General features: G+C 43.2%; 1 protein-coding gene across 1 annotated transcript in view; it reads left to right on the top strand.

Moving 5' to 3' along the window:
• Window positions 1-20704, top strand: part of ATP10A (ATPase phospholipid transporting 10A (putative)) — a 122135-nt gene that overhangs the window by 37793 nt on the left and 63638 nt on the right. Inside the window, exon 2 of the mRNA XM_075057284.1 lies at window positions 7755-7959. Coding sequence (XP_074913385.1) covers window positions 7755-7959 — 205 coding nt within the window. The remainder of the gene's footprint in view (window positions 1-7754; window positions 7960-20704) is intronic.

Here is a 20704-nt window from a genome sequence, read left to right as displayed (position 1 = left end):
TTTAAAGCCTACTGGTTCAATGACCAACCTCAGCTGACAGGGAAGGCAAAGGAGTCTGATTTCTTTTGAAGTGAAGACGATTGTTACTTCAAAAGCAGGTCAGCGGATGGGCTTGGACTGGGAAACATTTCATTTGGATGTTTTGAGAGGCTTAAAAACCTCTGGGTTGCAGCTGCAACCTGTGTAGAAAGTGGTATGCTGTGTAAGCCAGACTGAACACCCCAAAAGGTAAAAGAGAACATCCTCTGTCTTCTGCTAAATGTATTTTACAAGCCCTGCTGAGATGAATATAGGAGCTTATGGTGGGACTAAGCTAGGGCAGTGTTACATATAAGCACAGGTGCCCTAACCAGTCACTGGAATTGGTGGAGCAAATATGCATCAGTCATTCCCACTCATTAACTGTAATTTTTGTCAGTGGAGAAGTATAGAAAGTAAGAAATGATTACCTAGTAGTCCCATCTTCTCAATTTAACGTATATAATTTTTAGCATGCAGGCCTTGCACAAGTGGAACAGATTATAGCTTCATGGCCTTCACATTTCCTTCACAATTCTCTTTCTTATGATATTCTCCCCAGACTTTAAAAAACAAAAAGAGAAAAGATTCCTCTCAATGTGTGTGTAGTTTTGTTATCACCCTTTAAGTAATTTTGAACAATTCCTTATTATACCAAAACAGTTACAAGCTATTCAAAAGAAGGAAACAATTATTTTTGTAATGTTTAAGTAGAGACAGTTTGAAATCTTCAGCCTCTTGTAGATATAAACAGATGTCTACATGGCCAGAAAAGCAAAATTATGGGCATGATCTTTATCAGCTCATGCTGAAAGGGGACCAGAAGAAGGAAAAGCATGGTTAATAGGAAAAGAAACTGTAATTTCTGAGTTTCTGTGTTTCTAAATTTAAAACTGACATTTAAAGAAAAAATAATCACCAATATTTTTCGTTTTGTTTAGTTTTTGCTGTTAACCAAAGCCAATCTCAAATTCAGCACAAACCTGCAGGCTATTCTGCTTCAAAACAGAGCATGGGCCAAATGTATGCAGTAGGTAGACTTCTACAAATTTTTAATAGTAATTAAAGTCATTTTCTCTATGTTCACACACTTGAAAGGTTGTTGCAGACTTTCCCTTGTATGTTTGAAAACCCATATGCTGGGATAATTGCACTTCATTGTTGCAAAAGAGCATTAACCTTTAGAGGAGTTTGACTAGAGCCACATTTGCTGTTGGCTGACAATGGCGTTGATGTTGATGCAGCTGCACCAGCTGACTTTTTAGCCATCCGTCTTTAGATTTCAGTTAATGTCTACCTGTAAAGATATGCTCAGAGAAGTGAAAGCACTGGCAAGTTCTGCTTCTGATTGTGGCAGAGAGGAGCATGAGGATTTACGTGACTATGGGTTTAAACCACAGTTGACAGACACATTCCTTGCATGCAAATGTGTTGATAAAGATTAGGTTGTATGCAGGAGGATGGATATTTTTAATATGTGAGCCCAACACAACATGTTACAGTAGCTGGGCATAGCTGTTTGAAATTAATAGTTCATCATGGTGATTTAACTAGAGAGTAACAACAGCATCTGTCTATTCTGTTGGCAGAAAATCAGTAGTTCATGAGAGCGTATTGATTTGGAAGACTTTTATCTAACTCTCCAGGTTTGAAAGATAAGAATTAGTATCTCTGACCTCTTCCTGTGGTTCATCATGGTTCGCAGCTTTGGTTTCTTGCAGCATCAGCCTTAAGTTTATTATCAGTACTAAAATATCTCTTCAGGCTTGTGATAAGTGAGGGCAGGTAGAACTAGAGTTGTGGGGTGTTAGCTTCTGGGCTAAATATCTATGTCAGTGTTTCCTGCGATCATGGGACGGGGCTGGATCGTGTTTGCACAGCAAGGTTTTGGTAGTAGGGGGCTACAGGGGTGGCTTCTGTGAGAAGCTGCCAGAAACTTCTCCCATGTCTGACAGAGCCAATGCCAGCCGGCTCCAAGACGGACCCACCGCTGGCCAAGGCCGAGCCCATCAGCAATAGTGGTAGTGCCTCTGGGATACTGTATTTAAGAAAGAGAAAAAAAAACAAGCAGCAACTGCAGCTGGAGAGGGGAGTGAGAATATGTGAGAAACAGCCCTGCAGACCCCCAGGTCAGTGCAGAAGGAGGGGAGGAGATGCTCCAGGCGCCAGAGCAGAGATTCCCCTGCAGCCCATGGTGAAGACCATGGTGAGGCAGGCTGTCCCCCTGCAGCCCATGGAGGTCCACGGTGGAGCAGATCTCCACCTGCAGACCATGGAGGAGCCCACACCAGAGCAGGTGGGTGCCCGAAGGAGGCTGTGACCCTGTGGGAAGCCCACGCTGGAGCAGGCTCCTGGCAGGACCTGTGGATCTGTGGAGAGAGGAGCCCACGCTGGAGCAGGTTTTCTGGCAGCACTTCTGAGCCTGTGGGGGACCCACGCTGGAGCAGTGTGCTCCTGAAGGACTGCTGCCCGTGGGAGGGACCCATGCTGGAGCAGTTTGTGAAGAGCTGTAGCCTGTGGGAAGGACTCACATTGGAGAAGTTCATGGAGGACTGTCTCCTGAGGGAGGGACCCCACAGTGGAGCAGGGGATGAGTGAGGAGTCTTCCCACTGAGGAGGAAGGAGCAGCAGAGACAACGTGTGATTAACTGACCCCAACCCCCATTCCCTGTCCCCCTGTGCCACTGTGGGGGAGGAGGATTGGGAGTGAAATTGAGCCTGGGAAGGAGGGAGGGGTGGGGGGAAGGTGTTTTTACAATTTGGGTTTATTTCTCATTATCCTACTCTGATCTGATTGGTAATAAATTAAATTAAATTTTCCCCAAGTCAAGTCTGTTTTACCCGTGACAGTAATTGGTTGAGTGATGTCTCCCTGTCCTTATCTTGAGTCATGAGCCTTTTGTTATATTTTCTCTCCCCTGTCCAGCTGAGGGGGTGAGTGATAGAGCAGCTTTGGTGGGCACCTGGTGTCCAGCCAGGGTCAACCCACCACAACCCACTAACTGAGATGCTGCTTCCCAGTTCTGTGTTCCTGCCAGAATTCTTCGAGCCCTTCAACAAAATATTCCAGGAGGTTGGGTGATATTTACTTAAACTTGCTGAAAACTTTTGCTGAAGAGTCCCTTGCAAGCAGCGCCTGAAGCCCTGTGCTGAGACTGCAGAGGACCGTCATTGACCACACAGTAGTGATGGAGTCAGGACAAAGCAAGAATAAATGGCAAGGTCTCAGAGAAATAGAGCAAGGCATCTGTGTTTGAAACATTTCTCTCTCAGCTGGGTGATTATGAAAGGAAAGACAGCAAAATTTGCAGATGATTTTAGGACACTAAGGAACAGAGACGGGAAGGCCTTTCAGAAGCACCTACAAGGTAAATGGAGAGACAGGACTCTGCCAGGAAAAATCGTGCTGACTGTTGGATGAGTATCATAGAATCATAAGAATGGTTTGGGTTGGAAGGGACTTTCAAAGGTCATCTAGTTCCAGCCTGCCTGCCATGGGCAGGGACCCCTTCCACTAGACCAGGTTGCTCCAAGCCCCATCCAACCTGGCCTTGAACACTGCCAGGGATGGGGCATCCACAGCCTCTCTGGGCAACCTGTTCCAGTGCCTCACCACCCTCACAGTGAAGAATTTCTTCCTTATATCTAATCGAAATCCACCCTCTTTCAGTTTAAAGCCGTTACCCCTTGTCCTATCACTACAGGCCCTTGTAAAAAGAAGTCCCTCCCCATGTTTCCTGCAGGCCCCCTTTAAGTACTGGAAGGCTGCTATAAGGTCTCCCCAGAGCCTTCTCTTCTGCAGGCTAAACAACCTCAACTCTCTCAGCCTGTCCTCATAGGAGAGGTGCTCCAGCCCCCTGATCATCTTCATGGCCCTCCTCTGGACCTATTTGAGCAGGTCCATGTCTTTCTTATGCTGGGACCCCCAGAGCTGAACGCAGGACTGCGGGTGGGGTGTCACCAGAGCAGAGCAGAGGGGCAGAATCACCTCCCTCGACGTGCTGGCCATGCTACTTCTGATGCAGCCCAGGATACGGTTGTCTTTCTGGGCTGTGAGTGCACATTGCCAGCTCACGTCCAGCTTTTCATCCACCATGTGAGTAACAATTACCCACATTGCTACAGTTTGTGGATGTTCTGTAAGAGTGCATAGGGTGTGGTCTAGATTATCTAAATGCCTGCAGGTGCAAGGAGGTGGTCCCTGGGATCTGGTATTCATTCAAGTCCTGTGTGTCGAACTGTTGGTATCCTCCAAGCTCTGGCCATTACTGTGAATTGCTCAGCTGAAGCATCTGCTTAAATGTTATGTTTGCTCTGAAGTTGAAAAGTGTACTGAACCATTTGAAAACAATACCAAACATGTAATGATGCACACATGCCTACCCATAGATATACTGTGTTTAATTCAGGTTTTCTATCACAGCAGGCCAATGCAATGTACATCATTAGAGATGTGGAAGGGGCCCCTTCTGAAGAGGGACTGGAAGAATAATGTCTGTGAGGACACATTGAGGCAAAACTGTTCAAATCCCTGAACTTCAAATAAAATTTAAATCAAGCATTCTTGTATGCCACACCTTACAAACAGAAAGGAGAGGCATAAATTTTAAAGGCAGCCTTTCTCTTATAAGAAGTCTGGCATTCCTTACTCTATACCATATAACTTCTGCAATTTACTGGCACAATATAACAGCAAGAATAAACAGTTAGTAGGTGATATAAAACTTGGATGATGAAGTTGTGTCTCTGCAGAAGTCAGTGGTGAAATTGTAACTGTATCAACAGGGTCACTTGGTGTGTTTTTAGTGGCTAGCAGTATGACAGTTGTCTGGGGGTGAGCTAACCTGCGTGTTCAAGGCTAAGCATGTTAAAGGAATGCTCCTAAAGGACTGATGTATGCATCTGAACTGCTCCATCTGAAGACAGTATCATGCCATACTCTGCAGAGAATACTTGCAGTGACCACTCACTGGCTGCAATGAGACAAGTCTGAGTTCAGAGCTGTGCCAGAAGGCATAGAGCAACCCTGGCTGAAGAGGATTAGAAAGTAATTTTCCATGCAGACTGTAATTTTACATCCACTACTAGCCCTTGTTAGCAGAGAGCTGATCAAGTGGAATACTGGGCCAAATTTTTCCCGTGTGTCTGATGAAGGGGGCTCTGCCCTGGGGCCCTGGTGCATGTGCAGGAGGTCTTGCATTCATAGATCCACTGAATCACAGAATGCTTTGCGCTGGAAGGGACCTTTAAAGACTACCTAGTCCAATCCCTATGCCATGGGTAGGGACATCCTTCACTACACAAGGTTGCTCAAAGCCCTGTCCAACCTGGCCTTGAACACTTCCAATGATGGTGCATCCACAACTTCTCTGGGCAACCTGTCACAGTATCCCAACACCCTCATTATAAAAAATTTATTCCTTATGTCTCATCTAAACCTACCCTCTTTCAGTTTAAAGCCATTACCCCTTGTCCTGTCATTTTAGGCCCTGGTAAATGTCTCTGTCTTTCTTATAAGCCCCCTTAGTATATTGAAAGGCCGCAAGAAAATCTCCTGGCAGCCTTCTCTTCTCCAGGCTGAACAACTTCATTTGTGGCAGCAGAGCCATCTGGCCTTGTGTTGCTCGATACCCACCCTTCCTGCCACAGTGTATATAGTTGTGGCAGTTGCTAAGCATGTGAGCGATGAGGAAATGCTAAAATAGCAATGCTTTTCAAACAATAGAAGTTAAATAAAAAATTGTAGTGCTTATAGCATAGTATGGGACTACTTACTATTTTTAGCCTGATAATACTTCTATACTGCTACTCATTGTACATGCATTTGAACATCATGCAGTTTCACAGTTAAATTAAAAAGGATGAAGAGCAATGGCCACTTGTGAAGGGATTTGGAGATACAGATTGCATGGCTCACAAACCCTTCAGGTCTGCGGTGCAGTGATTTGTACTACATTAAGGCACACTGGGTTTCAAAGTAATTCATACTTATTAGCAGGAAAAGTTAAATGTTGGGTTTGGCCTGAATGTGAAGGGAATGGGTAATTTTAGCACCTAGGATGCATATTAGCTGCTTTTGTTGCACTATCATGTTTTATACTTGGCTCTTATTAATCCTTTTCAGGCTTTATCAAAATAGAAATCACAGCCATAATTTTCATTGCTCTCTTTATTAACTGGATGTTCGGAAAGAACAATGAAGAAATTCTGGGAGGTAAAACCTGATCTGATACATCCTTGTTGTGCTACCTGACACATTATTGTTCAGGATTTAGGCTAAATACATGAATAAAAGCCAGTTAAGTTACTAATTCCTGTAACACCAGTGAAGGCATGATAAGGATGAATTAGACATGGCATGACTATCAGTAACTCCAAAGTAACATTGGCAGGTCTTGCGTGTTTCCACTTGGTTATAAATGTATTCACATTACTACTGAAAGTGATGTATTTTAAAATAATATACTTTCAAGAACATGAAATAGCCACCACCACTCCCCACCCCCCATCAGAATCCCATTCTGCCGGTTAAAGTGCTGTCACAGGAGCCTGTCTCTGGTGACAGTGACAGTGCTGACAGCCATCTCGATGCTTACATGGCAAAAGGCCTTCTGACAGCTTAGAAAAGTGTCAGAATAGCAGTTTCCCATTTTCAGAAGGTATTTTACCAAGTAAACATTGTGGCTGTTTTGAAATTAATTTCTTTCAAAAACACAACAGAAGAAAGCAATTTACACAAATGCCAAAAAAGCACGAGTCTGTGGGTGTCATGAAAATAAAACCTTAAATTTTGGCTAGAATTAATTAAGCAATCACCTGTTTCTTTTTTCTGTTGCTCTCAAGAAAAAGTTAAAAAAGAAAAAAATATCAAACTAGCATGACCTTTAGAACTAGAGAGGTTTAGTGGCTGTATCTAAATGAACAACATACACATCAGTGTTTCATGTGGGTAAGTCTTTGAAGTATACTCCAAAATAAAAGGCTCAGCGTTAACTAAGCAGAAATTAGCTATGTAACAGACAGCGCTATGGCTAGAACTAAAATACAGCAGAAATATTTAAAAGAAATGAGTGTCTTTTCCCAGTAGAGGAGTTGGGACTGTGTTTTTCCACATGACACGTCCTTGTAATTTTAGGTTTAGTGATGAATAGTGAAAATTCCTTTCAGTTAGGGACTTTTGGCTCCTTCATCCAAATACCACATGCAGCACTATGTAAAGTTTGTCCCTGTTGGAAAGAGGGAACAAGGGGAAGTTATTTGTGGGTGCATCAGAGGATGGTTTGTGATGGAGCATGTTCAGGAGCCGTGCCAAGCAGGTGTCCTGCACCCAAGCTTGTTCTCAGTTCTCCCTTTGCCCTGAAAGTGACTCCTTTTCACCCGCTACGAACAGCAGCCCCCTCTCCTTCATGGGGTCAGACAGATGGCTTGGAGCATGGAGGGAGGGAAAGAAGAGTACGTGAAACTCCTGCTTAACCCTGCTTAGCTAGGTCTAACATCAACATGTTGTCCTCTGGGCCTTAAAAGAGTGTCCTGGGGACTCAGACCTGGTTCTGAGTCAGCGGGAAGTGGCCTCCTGGCACTCTACATTGCCTTCCCCCAAAGTAACTTGAGAGTACCTGAGGACCTTCCAAAGGGACGGTACTCCTGTTACAAATCAAACCAGATCTTATCAGAAGCACCCCAGTCTGTGCAATTTTTTTTTTTATATATGTCCTGTAAATGTCTTTTTTTTCCAGAAATGAGAAGAAATATATAAGCAGGTACTGGAAAGAAGTTAAAGTTGGAGACTTTGTGCAGCTTCGCTGTAATGAAATTATACCTGCTGACATATTGCTGCTCTCCTCAAGTGATCCTGATGGACTGTGCCATATAGAAACAGCTAACCTGGATGGTGAAACTAACTTAAAACAAAGACAGGTGGTGAGGAGGTTCTTAGAGCTGGTAAGTCACCATTTGTAACTCTCATTTAAGATAAGAATTTGTTTCAGGTAAGTAAAATGTTCACCAATCCACTCCACACCAGCTAAATCTGCTTGTTCTAGTAGTGCTAATGAATTACTGTTATGGTTGTCATTAAAATACTAGCACTTGCCAACAGCTGACCTCATCATAGTATCAGAAGTTTTACCATAATTTTCCCCTGAATTTGAATAGGAATTATTTGGGGCAATTGTGTGCGGTTGGAAAATGTTGGGGGTTTTTAATGGCTTCTATTGTAGCTTGATTTTTGAAAACACATTTTAACTGCCCAGTGAGAAGATATTTAAATATAAACAACTACTTTTCCTGCCTGCAAACCGGATCAGTTTCAATTAGGAATTTTGCCTGAAACTCTGTGTTGCAGAATATTCCTCCAGCACTTGGAGCATTAAAGCTTGTAAGACTTAAAGGGACAGCATACGCATTCTGGAGGTGTCTGTGCTGAAAAACTGGGTTTTTTTACTGCTCTCTCACTGTGCTTATCTCTCCCCAACAGCACTATTTTGAAACAAAACAAAACCCAGATCAGTTACTGTCAGCAGAATTAGAGGAAATTACCTGAAGTTTTACTTGCTTTAATAATCTTACTGAAATAGTATTCATTTCTCTGCCCTCCTCTCCCACCCCTCTTGCCAGCTAACCCCAGTTTCCTGTATTTTGTCAGGAAAAAAAGAAATTATTTTCTAGAACTCAGCTACATCTATTTTCCTAGTAGCTCTTCTCATTTGAGAGATTTTGCAAATAATGAGAGCTGCTGCCCTGAACCACTGTCATTAAAGGTAACTACAGAAGCCTATAGTTGTACAGAGGTAGATCAGCATTAATGAAGTTGCATTCCAACTGACAGGATAAAAATCAATGATGTGCCTTCCAAATAATTCTTCATGGTAGATAGAGCCTTTCTCTGAATAGCTTGTAAAAATGTGAGATAAAGACTTGTTTAATCATCAGCCATTTCCACATAGAATTTAGACATGACACGGCAGCTACCACCACAACAAGAAGCTTAATCAGCTACAGGTCAAATGCTTCAAAAACTCGGACTGTTTCAAAGAAGCTAATTGAATCGCTTCTCAAACATCCCATCCTGTTCCCACTGAGAAGAAATTTCTCCCGGTGGGTAGAGCTCCAGGGAGGTACTCAGACGATGTATTGCAGTTCTCTGCCAGCGTAGACTTCCTACATGAGCTCAGGCACATTATGTAGGACAAAAAATATAGATTGCATATAAGCTACTGAATACAGGGATGCTTTTGTGTTTGTGGGTACAGTTATAAGCTAAGGGCATGTCCCAGCTCTATATCAAAGGAAGACCCAGGACGGCATCAGTTCCTCTACTCATCCACAGCAGATGGTTGGAGTTCTGTGATCCAAGACCATCTGACACACAGTAGGAGGTGTTGGTAAACACAGTGAAAAGAACTGATATGTCCAAGTACAGATCATCACAAGACTGGCTTTCAAGAGCCTTGCTGCTCAGAGGAGTCCCTTATACTGCATCAGGATCCATAGCTTCCTGGCAGCAGAGTCACAATTCAGCACTGGGAGTGTGATTCCTGGAAGCTGATGGGATGAGAGGGGACCTGCTGTCACTACAGACTCTCCTGCTCCTGGGAGCTGTGATGCCTAGATGTGTGCCTGAGCCATCAGTTGTGGAGTCACTCTTCTGTCTTTAACCAGTGAACACATGCATGCATTAATACAGCAGGAAAACCTGGAGGAAGTACCCCTGCAATCTCATGTTTGACATACTTACTGAGGTTTAAATTGCTGATCCAAACCAGGCAGCTAAAGACTTCAAGTCTGGGTTTTGTACAGTTGGGAAGACCTATAACTTTTAGACTGTTGTGTGGAAGTGAGTGGCAGTGCCATTTCCTCCTCAAACAGGTTAAAGGTTATCAGAGACTGAACTGGGCCCTGTTAGGAAAGAAGTCTGAGGAAACAGTGCCTACCTAGGGAATTAAAGCTAGGTTTATGTGCGAAGCAGCTCAGCACTTCAGGGTACACGTGGCGTGACCTGCTCAGTATAGCCACCTTTACTGAGCAAATCAGTTATCATATAGATACTTACAGTCAGCTTTGTAGACACCTAACACACTTTGCATTTCCAGCCCAACCTCCTTCCATATCTTAGTTCTCTTTATTACAAGATGATTATGGAACTTTTCTATCTCAGAAGTTTGCTCCAAAATATGTGGATAAATAATTTTTAAAAGTAAATTTTAGATCACAAGATGCCTAGCTACAATAGCAGTGAGGTCCATAATAAATTGTCAGAGGTTAAACTGGGGTCAGTGACAGAAAGCTCATTCATTCCAATGAAAACAGGACTGGGCCCCAAGAAGTCAAGTATTGAAAGAGAGCTTGTAAGGGAACCACATGTGACTACCTCCCCTCTCTTAAAATAGCTGAGAAAGCAGGAAATATCCAAGCCAGGGTTCCTGTGTCAACTAAGTTGTAGGCAAAGTGCACACCTGCAAGTACCAAGTCCTCAGCAGCTGCAGCATCACAGAGCCTCTCTGTAACAGCATCCCGTAAGTTATCCCACAGAATACTTGCCATCCTCATTAAAGTCCTGGCCAAAACTTGTCTGAGCATGCTGTTGATTCATGCAGCAGCATTAGCTTCCTCACTTCAGACTAGTAGGGATAGATTCTTACTGGTTCTTGAAGGTGTTGCCCTGCTGAGAGACATTCAGCAGTGGGATAGAGCGAGCTGCTTGGGAAATGTTGAATGAATAGCAGGGCCACAGCCAAGTAGCATGGAATAGCAAGGTGATGCCCGTTTTTTGGACTGCAGTTCAGTTCTTATCTGGGTATGTCTTAGGTTTCCACAACTGGAGAGAGCTTATTGTTAGATCTCATAAAATACTTTGGAAGACCAAACTTTTCTTGCACCAAATGCTGACCATCCTGTTACCAAACCCCAGAGAAGTTCACTCCCAAATCTCTTATAGGACCTGCATCCCAACCTGTGTATGCATTGGACAAGAATGCTTTTACATTTTTATATTACCATTGTACTCAGTAGAACAACTCTCAGTTATGTTTATAGCTGTTTGGTTCTGTGTCATTCTGCAGCCCTGTTGTTCAAGCAGGAAAACAAACAGATTATGTAGTCCTGACCCTCTCTTTCCCACACTGCTAAACTCTTCCCCCACCCCCCTTACAGAATGACATGCCTGGTCATGTGGCTTATCATAGGACAAGAAACACAGATTTTTTTGAATCTTCTTCTTAAAATATCAGCTGCTCATAGCTGTCTTTGAATAATGTCTCTGTAGCAGTATCTCAAACATTTAAAAGAAGCTGTGTTACAAAGCTCAGCATTTCTGTGTTTCTTATGTGAACTGATAACTTCTGAGCACATGCCTGTGAAGCAGATCAATGCAGGATAGCTGTTTCTATACCCATCACTCTGCTGGGCATGGGAAATGAGCGGGGGTGGGGGTAAGAACAGTTGTTTTAAGCCACTTTTATGCTTTCCTTATTCTGTCCCTGCCCTGTGCCCACCCATGCAATTTACAGTCCCACAGGTCTGCGCTGAGCTGCTTGCCATAGAGAGCGTGGTTGCCAATTTGGAGTCACTGAAGTGGGGTGTGTGCTAGGCAGTCCTCTTGCAACCACAGCACTCTCTCCAAATCCTCTCCACAGGTCAGCAAGCCCAGCGCTGTTACATTGAATAGACCAGTCCTCTGGAAGGGCAGCCATTCTGCTAGCATGCTCTGAACGATCTTTCTGTGTCTCTCTTCAGCATTAACAGCATATAAGGTCCATAGTCTCGGAGAGTAAAAGGTCTTATAGTTTCCTTCTTCCAAATCTTTATTCAGAAAAGTACCATTCTGATCTCTTTTTAGCCCGACTCTTGAAGCAGCAATGAGCAATTATAGAAGCAGTTCTGTATCGTTGTCTCCAGTGCTTTGCAGGCATTATTATACTCTAAACATATGCTCAGAAGATCCAAGATCAGCATTTGTGGGCTTGGATTGGACCTCTCTGCTTGTGAATTCCAAGAAACTCTGTTCCTTTATAGTGCAAGTGACCAGAAATATTGCTTATTTTAGTGCTGCTTTCATTTGTCTGAGCAATTTATAGTAGACTGGGAACATAATGCTTCTTAGCTTTCTGTGTTTGTTAACGAATGTGATCTATCTGACACAAACCTGTGCCTTCTGTACACGATTCTACAACCTATCCTTAGACAAGCTGTGAGAAGTCACAGATATATTCCTCTGTGGCTTGTACGTCTGAACATACCAGTTTTAATGTGTAACTTGTTGTTGTACGCTCACAACAGTCAGTCAAGAAAAAAAGAAATCACTCAGTGAGTAGATTAAAAAGGAAAAAAAGGAAACAGGAGATTTTTCAAAGGCCTTGACATTTTTTCCTCTGAGACTTTAAATACTGTGGTCTTGTTATCCAGCTACTACAGCAACAGGATGTGCTAGAAATGTTTAAAATAGTCAGAAATGTACTTCTGCATGCTCTGTCTTTAAAGTCAAAAGGATAGTGGACTGTCTTCACACTGAAACATGGATCAGATCCATGTGTGCAGCGTGACACGCTGGCGAATGCAGCTGGGAGAAAGCACTGTGCTAAATCCCACTGTGAGTGATCTAACAGTGTTAGCAGTGACCAGTAAGCATCACTTGGAAAAAACAAGTGTTTCTTGGTATTCCACCAGTTTCATTCTAATTTGTAACCCACCCTCGCTGCTGCCGAGTCACAGCAGCCATTTCTGGTGTGCTGGATCTAATAGGAGACACAGTAGGCAGAAGGAATCAATGTGTTTTCTGTGCTACTCTGCAGGCTGCTGTGCCACCACACCCTCTGCAGTTGCTTATGGAATGTTTTCAGTGTCAGCCGCTCTTCAGAGAGCGGATAAGCAGATATAACTTGGGCTGTGAAAGCTCAAAACTCCCTTTCAGGTTTCATAAACTTGATTTAGGATATTTTGATAGTATGAATCTAGACTCATGAAAAACATTTACATTTTCTTGCTGCCTTGTAGTATGAAACAAACAAAATACTCCACTGTTTTTACTCAGTATGCCTTTTAACAAAATCCACAAAGACTCTCTGTGGATTCTGGAGCGGCTTATGGTTTATTAACCACTGGCCATGTCCTGGATGTTTATGTGGAAAGCTTCAGTTCAGCTGAAAGCTAAGCTAAATGTAGCAGCTGCCATCCCCTGTGAGAAGGTGCATGTATCCCTCTGAGAGCTGGTGGGTGTATAGGATAGATTTTTTGCCCCTATCATTTTCTCCTAAGAGTAGACCTTTGTTCAAAACAAGCTTGTACTAGCATGATTAAACAGCTTTAGGTAAGTCTTGCAAGTGACTTTGTGGCTCCTTATTTACTTTGTCTAAAAAGCACGTCTGAATTTGGTGTCTGCCTGTTTGGGAGGGTTCATCTGAATGGAGACTAGCATCAAAATAACTCATTAGTCTGATTTCCTCACAAGTCCGTATGTGAACCCTTCTGGAATATGTATAAACTCAGAGCCTTTGCTTACTGCAGGCACATTTGCTCATCTGTCCCAGCCTGGAAGCTGGGCTGAATTGACAGATCCAGCTTGCATTCCAGCCCTACCTGTTCTTGCACAGTGCTGGAAGCATACTGGGTACAGCTGGACTTAGAGGAACAGTCCCACAGCTTCCTGTTCCAAGCATTAAGCCATTTATACCATCTCTTTCTTGCCCTGTGAGTCCTAGGCAGAAACTGAACCAGAAGAGAAGACAAGACAGCTTTCTGGAAGGGCTGCACTGTAAGCCTGACGGTTGGTGGCTGCAGGCTGCTCTATGTATGAGATACTTTGGGAAGGGCATCTCATGCTAACTGCATGAAAACAGCTCAGAGGGCAGCCATGGTATCTTAATGTAGGTGTTCCTTTTGCATTCACATTTTCTCCCTCAAAAAAGTAAAAAAAAAAAAGAAAGCAATTTTCAAATTTTGGTTTAGCCTAAATTGAGCTAAGATTTCTTGTACAGCCATCTGCATCAGTTAAACTAGCCCAGTTTGAGAGAAGAGCTGAAGTTAAATGACCACAACTCCCAGGCGGACTAGATTTCAACTCATCCGCTGATAGGAGCTTCTCATCTCAAAGAGTCTGATGGAGTCTTCTAAAGCAACACATAAATGGGCATAGCTATACTCTCCCTGTTGCTCCTTGTCCCACTAATACTCTCAGGCTATCACACCCTGAAATTAGTGGGAATACTGCACTATTATAATCAAGTAGATGTGAACTAGTCAGCATATTTAGTGTTGTTTAAACTGCACTTCAACAAGGTAGAATCAGGCCACAAGAACAGTGAATGTCTCTCTAGCATCTTTTGGGGCTTATCCCTTGTGCCTTTCTTTTTTGCAGTATTTTTAGAAGGTTCACAAGGCTAGGAAAGTGGCTCGAAAATTCCAGATACGCACATGTTAAAACAGCAGATTAGTGCTCCATCCCACACATGTTGCCAAAATTAGATTTCCCTGAGGGAAAAGAGAGTTAAAAAAACCTATCAAACAAGCAAAATAAAACAATGCTTTTCCGTATACACTACCAGAATATTAAATTAAAAACTATTTTTTTAGTTCTAGAGTTTAACTGAAGATTTTAGGGAAGCAAGTCTTGTAAGAAGACTTGTGTTTGTCAGTGCAAAATGCAAGCTCGTCACACCCTGTGAAGACCTTTGTCTGAAGTCATGCCTTGAACATTCAGTAGATTTCTTTGATGAGCGTTGAATCGTTACAAAAAGCTCTACACCTATATTGTTGTATCTTTTTTTGGATAGTACCACGTTCAGAGATGACTTGTGTAGAAACCGTGGACATGTCTATTTAAAGAGGAAGCAACTACTGTCTCTCTAACAGAGAAACAAACATACAGAAGCTGCGTGCAGAACAGCCTGGTGCAGAGCAGGACCCAAGTCAGTGCTGTGGCAAACTCTTATGCGAGCTAGAAGTCCTAAAGAAAGGCTGAAAACAATTTTTCACTCTATCATTTTACCATGGCATTTAGTCAGCAGTCTCACACTGGGAGATACAGGGAAATAAAAAACTCAAGAATGAGGGTTCACTTCCTCCTTGGTCAGCTTTAAGCAAGGTTATAAACTCTTTCTAGTTTCCATTGTGCAGGTGTCCAGGCCGCAAGTTTGACTGTCGAGAGAGCTTCATTAGAGGGACAAAGAATTTGAATAACTGTAAGAGAAAATTTTGGTTATCTTAATCTAAGCGTGGGGGCGGGGAGGTGGGAAGGGACAGAGGAGGGGTCCAGTTCTGAAGAGTGCTGAGTACTTGACTTTTGCCATTGGCTTTGGCTGTTTGGTTTTGTGTTTAAATATAGATTAAAGGGGCTAAATTGATGAATCTAAGTTTGAATGTCTTGGCTGTGAAGGACCTCCCATCCCTAGGGTAATCCTTCCAGCACCGGTGGAACAGTGGTAAATCCATGTAAGGAAATGTATTATGCCAGTGCTTGTGCTGTGTCTGATCTCTAGACAGGCAGGACATTTCATTCTCTGTATCAATAGTCCAGCATCTTTCTGTTGTGCTGTTTTTCTGAAATGCATTAGGAAACAAGAGAGCATTTCAGGTCCGTAGAGAAAAAAAAAATGCTATACTGCTTTCCTGTTACAGAGAAGTAAACATTTACATTTAAAGCAAGTTAAGAAGGGATTTTCCAATTAATTTTTTTTTCTTTTTTTTGTCATGACTTTTCTGATCTCCTAGCCTAATTCAGTTTTACTGAACAAAAGTTTATTTCTGGAACTGTTTATTCCTTAGCCATACATTGGCCTGTCAGCTGGGAACAGGAAATATCGGGAATATCTGTTCTCAGAAATGAGGTTTTGTAATATAGTGCTGAGAACTCCTGATTTCAGGGCCAGGATTTCTGAGCTGGAAACATGTCACGCTACACTTGTCTCTGATACCATAACCCCAGTTGGCAGTATCAGTGGTTAGGAAAGGATGGAAGGGCCTTCTTTTCCAGAGTGGGAGGGTTCACAGTATTAAGCCACGTGTAACCCCAGCTATGATGGTATGGTCTCACTTTGCTTTGGGAGCACTGAGGTAGAGAAGGGGTCTGCTTTTCTGCCAGAAAACGCAGAGCATCAGAATGAGGAACTCCTGTATTTATCTCAGCATCCAGGATGTGAACCCTCATCCCACTTCTCTTTTCTTCACCTGCCCCCCTCCAAGTCTTTTACACATTTTAGTACTGATAAGGAAGGCCATGGAAGCCAGTAGAAATTTGCATTAAAATGTTACTTACATGGGAAGTGGCTGCCCGTATGTCTCAAAACTGTTATTTCAATAAACTCATGAAAATTTCCATTCATTGGTTATACTCGGGTTCATACTTTCAAGTTCTGCTATGGCTCTGTGATGGTCAGACACTTCATATATGTGTATGTGCTTGTGAGAGAGAAAGCTATGATTGTCCTGTAGGTACGTGTCTGGAGGAGATACTGTTATCCACACAGAACTATAGCCCTTATACTTCCATTTGGTTTTGAATTAAAAACATCAGTAGTCCATGGAGATTTATAGACAACAGTGCTAATACACTAATTCAGCTTTCTTAATGACAAATGGGCTGGTTTACATCAAAGCAGGAAACACTTAGCCTTTTGGCTTCTAAGAGAAAGAGAATTTGAAGTTTAAGATACAGCATGGTTAGAAAGCACATATAATTTGTCATAAGCATTTACCAGCCTCTACTTAACTTTTCCAAGCTTGTTTGCTCATTATATTTTTGGCCTGACTTGATTAAATACCAGATTCAAAACCATGCCCCAGATGGCTTAGTATTCTCCTATACCTGTATAGCAATGTGGCCTGCATGGCTGAGATCACAGGGATCTGACTTACAGGCTGCTGCAGTGTAACAGGAGGGGATAAAAATGACTTTGTACGGCTATTAACTACATGGAGGTGGGTCATGTCAGCTGTTAAGAAACAAAAAGCAATGGAGTATCTCCTGGTGCTCCACCAGAAGCTGTTTCAGCTGTCTTTGTTTAAAGTAGATAACTGATAATGACATGGAAGAAAAATTACACAAACTATTTTATTAAATGATGTTCTCCCTGTTGGTCTTATTGCTGACATTTGTTCTCATTGGTTGCACTTCCACATCTCATATTTATTGAATGCTTATAATAATGAATATTTGCATAAGAATCATGTAATCATAGAATAGAATGGAAGGGAACCTTTAAAGACCATCTAATCCAACACCCCTGCCATAGGCAGGGACACCTTTCATTAGATCAGGGTGTTGAAAGCCCCATCCAACCTGACTTTGAACACTTCAGTGATGGGGCATCGACAACTTTTCTGGGCAACCTGTTCAAGTGTCTTACCACCCTCGTAGTAAAAAATTAATCCTTATATCCAATCTAAATCTACTCTCTTTCAGTTTAAGACTGTTGCCCCTTGTCCTGTCAGTGCAGGCCTTGGTAAAAAGTCCCTCTCCAGGTTGCCTGTAGGCCCCCTTTAGGTACTGGAAGGCTGCTAGAAGGTCTTCCCGGAGCCTTCTCTTCTCCAGGCTGAACCTCAACTCTCTCAACCTTTCTTCACAGGAGAGATGTTACAGCCCTCGGATCATTTTCATGACCCTCCTCTGGACCCATTCTAACCAAGTCCATATCTTTCTTATACCAGGGACCCCAGGGCTGGATGCAGTACTTCAGGTGGGGTCTCGCAAGAGCAGAGTAGAGGGAGAGAATCACCTTCCTCAATCTACTGGTCATGGTTCTTTTGATACAGCCAAGGATACGGTTGGCTGTCTGGGCTGCAAGCGCACATTGCGGGCACATATCCAATTTTTCATCCACCGGTATCCCCAAGTCCTACTCCACAGGGCTGCTCTCAAGCCATTCATCCCCCAGTCTGTATTGATACTGGGGATTGCCCGGACCCAAGTACAGGACCTTGCATTTGGGCTTGTTGAACTTCATGAAGTTCACATAGGTCCATTCTTCAAGACTGTCTCAGGGTCCCCCTGGATGGCATCCCTTCCCTCAAGTGTATCAACTGCATCACTCAGTTTGGTGTCATCTGCAGACTTGCTGAGGGTGCACTCAATCCCACTGTCTACATCACTCATGAATAGTACCGGTCCCAGTACAGACCCTTGAGGGACACCACTCATTACTGTTTTCCACTTGGACATCGAACCATTGACTGTAACTCTTTGGACATGGCCATCCAGCCAATTCCTTATCCATCTAACAGTCCATCCACCAAACCCGTATCTCCCTGATTTAGCGGCAAGAATGTTGTGGAGGAACGTATCAAAGGCCTTGCAGAAATCCCAGGTAGATGACATCTGCCCAAGAGGATAATAAAGCTGGTGAGGGAAGCCTGCACAAGAGTAGTAGACTCTGCTGTTCTGTGTCCTGATTCAACAGGTCGTATTCGTGTATGTTTTAATTCTACACTTAACTGAACAAAGCATACAGATTACTGAAGACAAGACTATGCAGGAACTTTGTAACCATTGTGCGTGCCTGAAGCATGAGGCTGGCTAGAGCGTGGAACAGGGAAGCAAACTTCAATCCCTACCTCAACGATATGTGTTCGTCCCCCTCAGCCCATTTCCCAGCTCTGCTGTCCAGTTTTGGAAGTGGCAAGGCCATCATGAATTTCTTTTCATAAGATCTATGCAATCATCTGGTGTCTGAAAAAAATCACCCTTGAATTCCTTGAGTTTTTTAAAAGATGTTTTTCACTTTGCCACCGGAGTCTTTAGCCTGCTGATTGAAAAGGAACTTGTTCAGTAAAATAGGTAGTAGATGAGACTCGACAGACCTGAGAGCGAAGCTCTTAGCCAGAGTGTTCTGCAGCCATCACAACTTCCCCCATGCACCGTGCACGCCAACCACAGCCCTGCTGACCTCAGACTGACTGTTAACCTTCACAGCTGCCCCTCCACCCTCTCCACAAAGCTATGAGGGACGTACAGAAACAGCTGGGCTTAAGCGGAGAAGGTGCAGACAAATGCTGCGTTTGCCTTAGAAGCCTTAGTAGGGCAGGCACATGATGGTGGATGTTGATTCGAGATACAATTCCAAGTGAAGACGGTGTGCGAGTGTCCAGCTCGGGGAGTTTTTACTTGGTTATATAGCCTTCTCACGCTGGAGATGCACGTGGAAAGGCTGACAAACCTGTGATCATGCTGATATGAATGCTGCCCAGTAGTATATAGAATAAAAGGTGCCTTTTCATTAGGACTGCTGCTCTCCCTCTGTGCTCTCCTGCAGCTGGCAGTGGCTGGAGTCTCTCAGTTCCTTGGGTGGTTTGCTGTATGTTACAAGTTTCCCTCACATCCTAGAAATGTTTCTTAAATGTAATGTAATGCCTTGCAAGGTAAAGCTGTTTTTATCCAGATTCCCCATCTTCACATTGAGGTGGGCTCATCAAGCTTTGCTGTGTTTTACTGCATCCCGAGACTACAGCTGCTTCTGTTAGGTTTTACCATTCATAAGGAAAACCTTTCATTACCAGCCACTCTCTCTCCTGTCAGGACTCTGATGTTCTGGTTTGTGTTTGTGGGATGGTGTCAGAGAGGTGCTTGGCGTTTCCCTTTTCTGGTTGAAGGGTCTTAGGTCTTCCCATTCCCATTTCTTCTGGCAGAACTTCATCCCACAAGAAGTCAGACTGGCCAGCAGCCCGGACTAGAGCAGGAGTAGGCTAAGGTATATTCGGAAGCTGACCTGAGCTGTTGTGCTACCAAATTAAAATGACTGTGCAATGTTACTGCCACTAATCAAGTGAAGTTTTCTGCCAGCAGTTACAAAATGCAGCCGAAAGACTGCTAGAAATCTCTCCAGAAAGGAGAAAGCACTGGAGAGTGGGGAGGGTTGCATCTTACCACGTGTCTGTGCGCATGAAGCGAAAAGCCTCTGGAGGAGCAGTGCGGGTTGTATGCAGAGTTTTGTGAGGCCTTGAGAGGCTTGGTTTGTGGTTTATTTAAAGCACTGAGCCAATGCTGAGGTTGGTTCTTACAGAATATGAACCCATTCACTTATTTCAGTGACTGACTTTTGGAACAGGCAGATACCACTTTTTTAATTGTCCAGGTTTGGGTCCATATTTCAGCCTTGACATACTCTGTTCCCTTACCACTCTCCAGCGCTACTATAGTCCACGAACGAGTTCACTCACACCACTGTAATTTTCAGTGCTTTGCTAAGGATGGCCATCATCCCAAGGGACATTAGAACTTGCATATGTGTATTTTCAGCGTTGCTAACTTTTTTTTTTTTTTTTTTTTTTTGTATTTTTGTCCCATGATTGACTGACTAACAGCAGTTGCTTCAGCTGGCTGTCATAGAATTAGTGAGGTCTTCCTAGGTATTGCAAGCAACACATTTCTTTTCCTGCAGGCTGGGTATTGCGCTGTTCCCTCATATTATTTTCTACAAAGGGGAAAACTTTTACTTAGGTCAGCCAGAGGAAGATCAGCCCCCTAACATGTATTTGGCTTGTTCAGCTGTTCCAGTGTTTCTGAATACTGAACATCTCTGTTCCATTTAAACAAACAGTACTGAAAAAAATCCAATTATAGTAGTAGTTGTCAGTGTGGAAAACAAAGCTATTAAACTCTGATGTATGGCTGGATCTGTTTAGTTTCTAAATAGCATAGATAAACTGTTTCTTCCTTTACTTGTGAATTAGTTGCACAGATAAATTCTGCCAGAGAGACTAA

The sequence above is a fragment of the Buteo buteo genome, chromosome 25 (assembly GCF_964188355.1).
Source record: "Buteo buteo chromosome 25, bButBut1.hap1.1, whole genome shotgun sequence".
NCBI lineage: Eukaryota > Metazoa > Chordata > Aves > Accipitriformes > Accipitridae > Buteo > Buteo buteo.
The sequence above is the reverse complement of the archived record's forward strand: the minus strand, read 5'-3'. Positions and strand labels throughout refer to the sequence as shown.